The sequence below is a fragment of the Pipistrellus hanaki genome (assembly GCF_964339955.1).
Source record: "Pipistrellus hanaki genome assembly, chromosome: 18".
In the NCBI taxonomy this organism is placed as follows: Eukaryota; Metazoa; Chordata; class Mammalia; order Chiroptera; family Vespertilionidae; genus Pipistrellus; species Pipistrellus hanaki.
In genome coordinates, this window is record NC_140520.1 from 33,659,748 (window position 1) to 33,670,885 (window position 11,138).

The 11,138-nt window shown below is 56.5% G+C and overlaps 1 protein-coding gene across 1 annotated transcript; it reads left to right on the top strand.

The window, feature by feature from the left end:
* The first annotated feature begins 29 nt into the window (after nucleotides 1-29).
* Nucleotides 30-10,932, top strand: FMOD (fibromodulin). Its single transcript, XM_084865909.1, has 3 exons — nucleotides 30-304; nucleotides 2,916-3,904; nucleotides 9,189-10,932. The coding sequence occupies exons 2-3, from the start codon at nucleotides 2,923-2,925 to the stop codon at nucleotides 9,338-9,340; spliced, it is 1,134 nt and encodes a 377-aa protein (XP_084722035.1). The 5' UTR covers nucleotides 30-304; nucleotides 2,916-2,922; the 3' UTR covers nucleotides 9,341-10,932.
* The last annotated feature ends 206 nt before the right edge of the window (nucleotides 10,933-11,138 follow it).

Here is an 11,138-nt window from a genome sequence, read left to right on the forward strand (position 1 = left end):
ACTCATTCAGCAGAGAGCGCGCCGCGCTGCCAGCTCCGGGAAGACAGTGAGTGGAAAGAAGGTGGTTTTCCTCGCGGCTGGATGGGAGCTCCGCCCCCACAGCGGAGCCCAGAACGCCAGGATCCTGGCTCCTCAGCCCCTCTCTTCACAATATTTGATTAGGAATTTGGGGGCGGGACCCTGGCCTGGCTCAGGCCCGGACACTCTCAGTGCACACGCTCACTCCTTCGCTCTCACACACACTTCCTTCACCCCACGGAGTGCACAGGCAGAGGGACGTGGTCACGCTGAACGTCAGCTCCAGGTAAGTGCGGTCGTTTTGCTGGTTCTGGTGCCTTGTAGTTCCACAAGGAAATAACGGAAAGGGGCTGGGGAGGGGAGAGGGGCAGGGAGAAGTCATTGCTCCCTCTCCCTCTCTGGGCCCTGCCCCCAGGATGCTGGAGACAGCCAAGGGGAAGTGGAAAGAAGGGGTCCCTCATTCTACTTTTGTCCTGCAGCTCCTTTCTGACTGTTGGGGGGAACCTCCCGTTCTCAGGCATGAAAAAGCACAGGGGGGCCAGCTCTGCCCGGCTACTACTCATAAATGCCACCCCCCCAACCCCGTGTCCCTGCAGCCTCTCCTACAGAGGGGCTGTGGGGCCGAAACACTGCTGGGGGGGCAGAGGGGTTTTGTGTATTGAGTCTGGGTGTGTGTGTGTGTGTGTGTGTGTGCATGTGTGTTGTGTGGTGTGTGTGTGTGTGTGTGTGTGTGTGTGTGTGTGTTGCTGGGGTGAAAGAGGGAGAAAGAGACCATGTCAGGGAGTTATGAGTGGGGGTCCAGTCCAGAGAGGGACTGGCTTCTGGTCTGACCTCCTCCACTCTGAGAGGAGGGAGGAGTGGTTCTGGAGAGTGGAGAAATGAGAGGGCAGCAGTAACTCCTAAGTAAGCTTCCCCCACTCCCAGAGTGGCAGTCTGAGAAACTTCCCCTCACAGAACTCTGAGCAGGGGAGGGTCTCTAGCATTAGGGGGTGATTTCAGAGCAGACAGCAAGAGATGGGGGTAGGACAAGCAGAGGCATAATGTCCCCACCAAACCCTGTCAGCAGTCGGGGCTCCTAAGGAGAGGCCCAGTGGACAGGATGCATGCCCCTGGACAGCTGAGTCTTGGGGAGGACGGTGGCTCTTGTCTGCCAACGTAGCCAGTCTGGAAGGAGAAACGGAGACAGAGGCTCACTGTGCCAGCCTCCAGACAGCCACCTTGGTCCTGCAGCAGCCGGAGCTGTGCATGGAAAAATGTGCTGCTGGCAGCGGGCCGCTCCATTCGTCTTCGCTCCTGGCCAGAGCCGGGCCCCAGCCAGCGTGCCCAGGCCATGGGCGATGGGGTTGGCTTCTCAGAAACACTGTGGGCTCTTTGTTCGAGGCTTCAGGCTGCCTGAGAGGGAGCCAGGCTGCCTCTGCTCTGCAGCCCAGAGGCTGATGGGACGAAGCTGGCCTAAGAGAACTGCTTTCAGGGGACCAAGAGGTCTGGGAGGGGTGGTGGACACTGAGTGACTCTATTGTCACGGTCAGGGTGCTTCCCATCGGCTCATTGGAGTTCGTGCTGGCTTTTAGACTTCTTTCTTTCCCCTGTCCACCGCGGCCAACCCCAGCATGGCCTCAAAGTAAGGTGAGAGATATCCGTGACTTTTTCAGGACCAAAAAGGGTCTAAGGTTTCCACATCCAAAGATGACACTCACACCTCCGGACGGTGCCCCTTGCTCACAGGTGCCCATTGCTCATAGGAGCTGTGCAGCACTTTGCCTATAGGTAGTCAGAGTAGGGTGCTCAGGCCTGATACGTCACCCCCTGACCCCTCATCTTCCATACCTTCAGCTTCCCCCTCAGGTGACACCAAACCTACATTTATCCCCAGGCCTGCCTGTTCTCATCTCGCTGGCATGTAAGTTCAAAGGCAACAGGCTGATGCCAGTGTGGGGGCCTCGATATGGAGCCTGGTAATCCAGATGTCTCCACAGGGGATGGTGGGGGGCCGAGGGGGTGCCAGAACCCCATTCTAAAGCCACGTTCCCTTGGGCACACGTGAAAGTCTCCGGTTCCTATTCCCTTCTGTGCCGGCCCTCACTGCACGGCTCCTGGCCGCACATGGCCCTTGCGTCATGTCCGTGGTGGAGCACGAAGCGCGCTAATACTTTCCTAGACATCACCGAGGACAGCAGGTGGGCTGACTCAGACGCCCTGCCCCCAGCCGCTCTGGGAGACAAGTGCCATTCCTGGGCGCCGGCGCCTGCCAAGTGGCATGGGGAGCCACACGCTGCTAACCCAGGAGCATTCTCACCCAGCAGGCTGTCCTAGATGCTGGCACTCTGCAGGGCAGCCCAAGCCTCCCCAAAGGCTCAAAATCAGAAACCCTCAGCCTGCCCGAGAGGCAGGGGACCTCTCAGCAGTAATTCAGACCTTCCCCTTGGAGGTCTGCAGCCGCCGCTGGAGGTTTCCCAGAGACATGAAAAGGGCCCCCGGGGCCCTTTCCTTGGACTTTGGGAAATTAGTATTTCCCCGGGGAGTCCACGTTGGATGTGAATTCAGGCCCGAAGAGCACCTCACCCCACAGGGCTCGCTATGGGCTCTCCGGCCGCCACAACAGAGCCTTCGGGTTGCCATGGATCTGCCCCTCCAAAAAAATGCAGCACCCCTATTCAAGTGTCTTCTCATCTCAAAGACTGCTTCTGTGCCTCTGCGCCCCGGGGGGTAATGCACCAGCTCCCCTCAGTCAGCCAAGGTCCAGCTGGGAGGAGGCATGCAGGAAAGGAGAGCAAGGCTCCTATGTTCAGGTGTTTGGCACTAAACCGGATCCGCTCAAAGCCCTGAGCCTCACCCACTCGCTCCCTGGAGCCTCACTCACGTCTGCTCGCTCTGTTCTCTCTCTCCCCCTCTTGCAGAGACAACATGCAGTGGGCCTCTGTCCTGCTGCTGGCAGGGCTCTGCTCCCTCTCCCGGGCCCAGTATGATGACGACCCCCACTGGTGGTTCCACTACCTCCGCAGCCAGCAGTCCACCTACTACGATCCCTACGAACCTTACCCTTACGAGCCCTATGAGCCTTACCCCTACGGGGTGGAGGAGGGGCCGGCCTACGCCTACGGCTCTCCACCCCCACCGCCCGATCCGCGAGACTGCCCCCAGGAGTGTGACTGCCCACCGAACTTCCCCACGGCCATGTACTGTGACAACCGCAACCTGAAGTACCTGCCCTTCGTCCCCTCCCGCATGAAGTACGTCTACTTCCAGAACAACCAGATCTCCTCCATCCAGGAAGGGGTCTTCGACAACGCCACCGGGCTGCTCTGGATCGCTCTCCATGGCAACCAGATCACCAGCGACAAGGTGGGCAGGAAGGTCTTCTCGAAGCTGAGGCACCTGGAGAGGCTGTACCTGGACCACAACAACCTGACCCGGATGCCCGGCCCGCTGCCTCGGTCCCTGCGGGAGCTCCACCTCGACCATAACCAGATCTCCCGGGTCCCCAACAATGCTCTGGAGGGGCTGGAGAACCTCACGGCCTTGTACCTTCAGCACAACGAGATCCAGGAAGTGGGCAGTGCGATGAGGGGCCTCCGGTCGCTGATCCTGCTGGACATGAGCTACAACCACCTCCGGAGGGTGCCGGATGGCCTGCCCTCGGCCCTCGAGCAGCTGTATCTGGAGCACAACAACGTCTACTCCGTCCCCGACAGCTACTTCCGGGGGTCCCCCAAACTGTTGTACGTGCGGTTGTCCCACAACAGCCTCACCAACAATGGCCTGTCCTCCAACACCTTCAACTCCAGCAGCATCCTGGAGCTCGACCTCTCCTACAACCAACTGCAGAAGATCCCCCCCGTCAACACCAACCTGGAGAACCTCTACCTCCAAGGCAACAGGATCAATGGTGAGACCTTGGCCGAGGGGCGTGGGAGCAGCAGTCTACATCACTGGAAAGACCCTATTCTGAGTGCCGGTGGCAACACAAGAGACATAGCGGTAGAGTCACTAGAGAGCACAGAGAAAGCAGCCTGAGACCCAGCCTTACACGAACGGCGGGGTTAGTAACATGTAGTGGCCAGTGGGTTGGTAAGAAGACTTCCCAGACGTAAGTTTCAATGCAGGACCGAGAGATAAGTGGGCATGGGCTAGGCAGGGGTCTTCAAACTACGGCCCGCGGGCCACATGCGGCCCGCAGAGGAGTCTGATCCGGCCCGCCAGGTGTTTTGGGCAGTGAGCGCAGCCGAGGTGTTACAGTAGGAATTAGTAGTTCATATAGTCCGGCCCTCCAGCTCTCTGAGGGACCGTGATCTGGCCCCCACTTTAAAAAGTTTGAGGACCCCTGGGCTAGACTAGGAACTCAGGGCAATGCCATTCTGGGAAGACAAATTCCCACCAACAAAGGAACCGGTCATTGAGTAGGTCACCTGCAGGGACAGCCAGGAAATGCGTGTGTCTGAGAGGACGGGGTCATGGATTGAGGCGCAGTGAGATTTGAGTCTGGAAAGGGTTGGGAGAGGCAGTTCTTAGAGAGAAGGGATTGAAGTTGAGCTTGTATAATCCATCCTGGGAGGGCGGACGGAGGGGGGAGGAGGGGAGCCGGGGAAGGTGGCTAAGAAACCATGGCATCTGCACCTACTCACTGGCCCAGAAGAGGGTGAGCCCTCTGTTCCCACACCGTCTACTCCTGCCTCTACAGCCTGGTCTTGAGCTTGGGTGATTATTTGCTTTTCAAACCTAACAGCTGGTGGACAAGAATGTGCAGCCGCTCAGAGCTGAATGCAGTGTTTGTTCGGGTCAGTTCTCCCTGGAGTTCAAGGAGACCCTGGAGGGAGGGCGGGGGTCCCCCTGGAATAGCGGGAGCCTGACCACCACAAAGCCCTGAGGTGGTGGGCGAGGAGACTGGGCTTCCCTGCAGATGCCTAAAGGAACCCAAAGAGCTGCCTCTGGGACCCAAAGCTTCCTGCAGATTGGATTACCTGGTTGCTTGTCAGCTCCTGCTCAGAATCTTGGTTCAGACTGTGCTTACATGGCTCCGGGCCTCTGATGTCTTAATCCTACCCGGAGGGTCCAGAGCCAGCATTTAACCTCCCTTCCTCTGTCAGCCAAGCCCCCTCTCCCTGGGGAAAGAAAGATTCACTAACAAAGGGCTTTGAAGCAGAGCCTGCAGAGAGCAAAGAGCACCTACAGGGCTGAGTAATCACCCATGCCTCTTGATCCTCTTTCTCCCTGAGCTCAGGAAACTGATCAGTCATTTGGTGAGACGTTAACGAGCTGGACAGCCCTCTGAGCGAGTGAGCGAGGCACCAGCCCCAGAGGCTGGCAGTGGGGCTAGAAAGCTGATGAGGGCCCTAGCTGGTCCGGCTCAGTGGATATAGTGCCGGGCTTTGGACCAAAGGGTCCTGGGTTCAATTCTGATCAAGGGCATGTGCCTTGGTTGCAGGTTCCTCCCTGGCCCGGCCCTGATTGGGGTGCATGCAGAAGGCAACCAATCGATGTGTTTCTCTCATGTTGATATTTCTGTCTTTCTCTCTCTCTTCCACTCTCTCTCTAAAAATCAATGGGAAAATATCCTCAGACAAGGATTAACAACAACAATAACAACAAAAGAAAGCTGACGAGGTGTCTGGTCCTCTAGTTTGAATGTACGACACAATTGTGTGCACTGCAAATAGTTTTATTTTTTAATATATATTTTATTAATTTTTTACAAAGAGGAAGAGAGAGGGATAGAGAGTTAAAAACATCGATGAGAGAGAATCACCTCTTGCACAACCCCTACCAGGGATGTGCCCGCAACCAAGGTACATGCCCTTGACCAGAATCAAACTTGGGACCTTTCAGTCCACAAGCCGACACTCTATCCACCAAGCCAAACTGGTTTCTGCCAGTTTTGTCTTTAATGTCTTTCTCATTCTGAGGGAGCAGTTCTCTCAGGTGTCTCTAAGACATTGCATGCCACAAGGGGTTTGACATTTGCCGGCAGTTGTCCATCATTCCACTGGCTCTCCATCACCCCTCCCAGAAGTCACCACTCCCTACCTGCCACCCATTCTGAACCCAGGAGGACTGTCATTTTGGAAATGGCATGTGCTAAGCTGCACTCTATCAGAGTTTGACCTTGAAACTGTGACAGCAAAGAGCACCTGTCATGGGAGGGACCCATTTGTTACTGCCTAACTATACGATCAGAGAAACGTGGGGTGGAAATGGCTTCCTCCCAGCGTCTATTTACCACCCTGCCCTCGTGCAGAACGTGTTTGCTGCTCAAATATTAGGTGGCCCATCCTGTCTAAAACTCTGGTGAAGATAAGATTACTTTAGTAAAGCGTTCTAAGTTCTCACAAGAAAATTCTACTTAAATCAAAAAACCTAAGAATCTTCTGCCCTGGCTGACGTTGCTCAGTGGTTGGAGCATTGGCCTGTGCATCAGAGGGTCTTGGGTTTGATTCCCAGTCAAGGGCACCTATCTGGGTTGCAAGTTCAATCCCTGGTCAGGGCCCGTGGAGGATCAATGTGTCTTTCTCACATCAGTGTTTCTCTCTCTTTCTCCCCCTTCCTTTTCCTCCCCTCCACTCTCTCTGAAAATCAATGGGGAAATATCCTTACTCCTAGGGTGAAGATTTAAAAAAATAATAATAATAACATTTTTCAGTGTCTACCCCACATCCCTTCTTGTACAATTTAAGCCAAATCCTCTTTGTCTCCTTATTAGTTTCTCCCCTACTCTTCTCTTTAGACAAACAGCAATTCCTTATTTTTCTTAATTACTAAATTAATGGGCCTGGCACAATATTGGGAAAGCAATGCACCATCATTGTTATTAGATTTTCTTCTTCTTCTTTTTTTTTTTTTTTTTTTTTTTTTTTGCCACTTTGACGTTAACAGGCATCGTTTTTGCTTTGTTTTACTTTTTTGCAGTACAAAGATGGGGAAACTGAGGCAGGGAAGGAAAGCAGCCTCTCAGTGTCACCCAGGTTGTGTAGCATTGCACCCTGAGCCCCTCCTTTCATGGTACAAGGGGCCCGGAGCTCGGCGTCCGGCTGAGAGTAAGAGGAGCACCTCCCTGAGGCAGATCACGGACAGGAAGACAGAGCCCCAGCTTAGCCCCTCTCCTAAGGCGAATGACAGAACGGGTCCCCTGCGGGGGCGGGGGTGCAGACAGGATTGAAGCAAACCCCCCGCCCCCCGAGGGAGGACCCAGAAGACGGACAGGAACTAAAGGGTGTGCAGGGGACAGCCCCCCCCCCCCCCCTTCCTTCTTCCACTAGCAGGGCCCTCACTTTTTCCAGCCTGGCAGCGGCAGGGAACACAGCTCGGACTGTACTCAGCAGCTCTGGGATCCAGTGGAGCAGGGCGGGTCCAGCAGCAGGAACTTGGAAAGACTTATGTCAGCTTTCAATCCGGGCTGGAGAGTGTCCTCAGAGTCCCCAAGCAGAAGAGCCCTGTGCAATGAGTGAGCTTGGAGAAGGAGCACGGGGGGCTCAGGGTACCCAACATGTAGGCAGTTTACACACAGTGTGCCCACAGCCTTCGGGGCCCCATATTTACACGTGCAGAGCTGGGAGCCAGGGTTTGGACAGGGGTACGGATTCTATCCTGGGACCTCCAGCACAGTCCCAAATAGGGTCGGATACTCACGCTGTGCCACTCTGCACCTCCCCAGCTCACCCCGCCCGCTGCTGCCATGCAGACACTACAGACGCAGCCCCTGGCCTTTGCTCTGCCCGCAGCCTGGCCACCCTGAGGCCATGGACCCATTCCCCAGGACCAGAAAGGAAGCATCCCAAAGCATTTCAGATTTCCTCTCCCGCCCTAGTGCACTCTGGAACAGGGCCTTCCTCCCCTCCCCTCCTTAGGCCTTGGGGCTGGATTTTCCGTCTTCCCTTCACCTTGGCAGCAGCCTCACCTTACCTCCTCTGGATGAGTTCTAACAGAGACGGAAACCAATTGATTGTATTCACTTAAAAACCTGTTCTCCCTCAGCCTGTGAGCTCTCTGTACTGTCTTCCTTGGCAACCTTCATTTCACCCCAACAATGCCCTCCACCATCGCCCCTGGGGAGTCAGAAAGCCTGCCTCCCACTCCTGCTGCCCAGCTTCAGGCCCGCAGGGCTCCTGACCATCGCGGCCAGCCGAGAGCGCCTCCGGTGGACACAAAGCGAACCTCACTCTGGCTCAGCCCGGGGTTCCAGCCTTGGAGATGTACCACGTGGTCCCTGTCCTTGAGACCCGACCCAGACTAGACCGACATTCACTTGGGCATCTTCCTGCAGCCCTTAGGGGCCTCAGAGCTTTCAGAGGCGACTCCTGCTGTCCCTGCTGGGTTTTTAACTGAGTTCTAGTTTGTCTCTTCTCAAGTTCCTGACCTGCAGACCCTGGACAGAGGCAGCTGATGTGCCTCAGAGGATGATCGGAGGGAGAAGGGGGTAAAAAGCTACAGAAGAGTTCGTTAAAACCAAACAGAACGATCGCACCTATTAGGGATTACGTGGTTTGGGGGGGAAAGCTTCGAAAGGGGGAGGAACTCTTCAGGGATTTAAAAGAAAGAGATAAACCACAATCATACGAAATGCAGGAGGCAGGAGGACTGTGTACTTGGCTCCTGGGGCTCTTGGCGGCCTGGCTCGTCTGACTCAGCGTGACCTTGAGCTTCAGCGCCTTGCTCACCCCTGGCGGTGCTGTGAATGGAGGGGCACAGCCCCCCCGGAGCCTGGTCCGCAGGGGTGGTCTCTCTGCCCTGGAGTTCCCACGTTAATTTCCTGCCACTTTCTCTGTGTGCAAAGTGGCAGGAGCTATTCCAGCTCTGAGTCCCTCCATTTTTCTTGTCTTTCATCTCAGAGCAATTGAGCCAAGCCTTCTCAAATAGGGCTGGAATTTGCTATCCTCTGCTTCCCCCTGCTGCATGCAGACGGGAAGGGCCAGGTCCAACACTCCAGGGCATTCCAGGGTCTGCAAAGTGCTGTCCAGGCTGGGGTGTGCGTTGGAGGCCAGAGCCGCAGACACAGCTGAGGTCTCACTTTTGCGCCCCCTAGTGGTAGGAGTCGATATGACTCCAACCCTAGAACCCTGGCTTGGGCCACCCGGCCAAGCTCCAGCCTCTGGCATCCAGCAGCTTCCCAGGCCTGGCTGTGGATCCGGAACCCTGATCCGGGCTCCCCCCTCCCACCTCCACCCCTCTTATGCCCGCAGAGTTCTCCATCAGCAGCTTCTGCACCGTGGTGGACGTCGTCAACTTCTCGAAGCTGCAGGTGCTGCGCCTGGACGGGAACGAGATCCAGCGGAGCGCCATGCCCGAGGACGCGCCCCTGTGCCTGCGCCAGGCCAGCCTCATTGAGATCTGAGCGGCCCCGCCCGGCCCGCCCTACGCGGGGCCGACCCCCACGCCCACCGCATTTGGCTTGATGGTTTGGTTTGGCTTTTGCTGGAAGGTCTAGGACAGACCAGGCGACAGAACTCCAGGGGCTCCCCTGATATCTTCTTCCCTGTAGGCGGGGTCAGGTGGGTCAGGGCACAGGCAGCGGAGGTGCAGGGCCCAAGCTCCCCTTCCCAGGACAGAGGTGGCGGCAGAGGGAGCAATTCCCGGCAGTCCCAGCGTCAGGAAATCTCCCTACCCTTAGCTTCTTCCCGAGGGCCTGGCGTCATGAACTCTCACAGTTGCCTGGGCACACGGTTCATTCGCTATTTTCCCAACAATCCCCGGCTCTGAGCAGCGCCCCGCCGCTCCTGCGTGTGGGGGCTGGTCATGCCACTCCCTGGACTGGTACTCGCTGCTCCTCAGAATATACCTCTGTCCAACTGCCTCCCAACTCCACCTCATCCCCTCAACCTGCCCCCTGGACAGCTCTCTGGCCTTAGCCCCAAGGCACTGGGCACCTGCCTGCCAGAGGACTCACCCCCAGGCCTGCGATTGGAAGGACATAAGAGTCACCTCTCTGCCTTCCTAACCTCACTCCTGGAAAGCCACCAGGCTCAAGGCCACCGTTATGATGACCATATTCAGGGCCCAACGTGGGAGGAGACAACCAGCCTCAGGCTTAAAGGTGGAGGGGGCTCTGCCTTAGCAGGTGATGGGACCTGAGCAGAGGAAGGTCAGCTGGAACAGGCCGGATGAGGAGGTTGCCCCACGCTCGCTCTGCATGGCCAGCAGCTCCCTGCTTGGGTCTTATCCTCAAAGGAGAGACCAGGATGAGAAAGGGGGTTTGGCCCCTCCTCTTAGCAAGCACGAAGGCCTACATCGCGATGGAGAGGCAGACTCCAGCCAGCCCCAGGCTTGCCTGCTGGCCCGAGGAGGGGGTGGTGGCTCACCTGGTCCGCTGCCTGTGCTGAGGCCACAGGTCTGCAGGGCCAGCGCTGGCTGGAGATGCTCACCGGTGGCTGAGGCCCAGGCCAGGCAGCCAGCTCCTTCCTGCGCTGAGCGAGCATCCAACCCTCTGCTTTTGCAGCTCTGAGCTCCACTCTCCTTCCTGAAGGTGCCTGTTGCTTTATAGCTTGGCCGGAGAGCTTTGCAGTCTCCCCGTTTCTGAAAGGTAACATCACCTGGAGCCTAGCCCTCCTCTTTGGGGCCCCCCATGGGGATAGAGCCACCTGGGAAGCCCGGGGCAGGGACGGCTGGAAGAGAGGTAGCCCTATAGCCTGGTAGCCCCTGCCCGATGCCAGGGTGGCCCTGACAGTGTGCATGTGTGGGAGCAACTTCCCCAGGAAGCGAAGGAGGGACCCTTGGATTATGTTCTTGGTCCCAGACCCTGAAATCCGCAAAAGCCAAACAAACCAGCTCGTTTCAACCAAGGAGCTCTGGTGGGAGGGGCAAGGCTGCCCCTGCCAGGCTCTTCAGAAAGCACCTGCATGTGAGCGCCATCATGCCGCTATAAAGGATCCTGTTACAGGGACAGCATGAGTGGTGGCTGACTGACCAATAAAGGTATTTACAACTGCATCTGCAGGAATGGAGTCATTGAAGGCAGACGCTTTGATGGGGCCTAGTGGGGTCACATGAGCGTCAGGCAGGAAGAGCCCAGCTTCTCATCTATTCTGCTTGGGCAGATGTAGCTAAAGACAAAAAAAAAAAAAAAAATCAATTGTATAAAATCTCTAGTAAGCATACTTTGTGCATTAGAAGCTCTTTTTAAAATATATATATAT

Bases quoted from the DNA above. Each gene is read 5' to 3' on its own strand.
- FMOD (XM_084865909.1), top strand. From the start codon at position 2,923: ATGCAGTGGGCCTCTGTCCTGCTGCTGGCAGGGCTCTGCTCCCTCTCC. The intron at 3,905-9,188 runs GTGAGACCTTGG...TTATGCCCGCAG, and splicing joins CCAAGGCAACAGGATCAATG to AGTTCTCCATCAGCAGCTTC.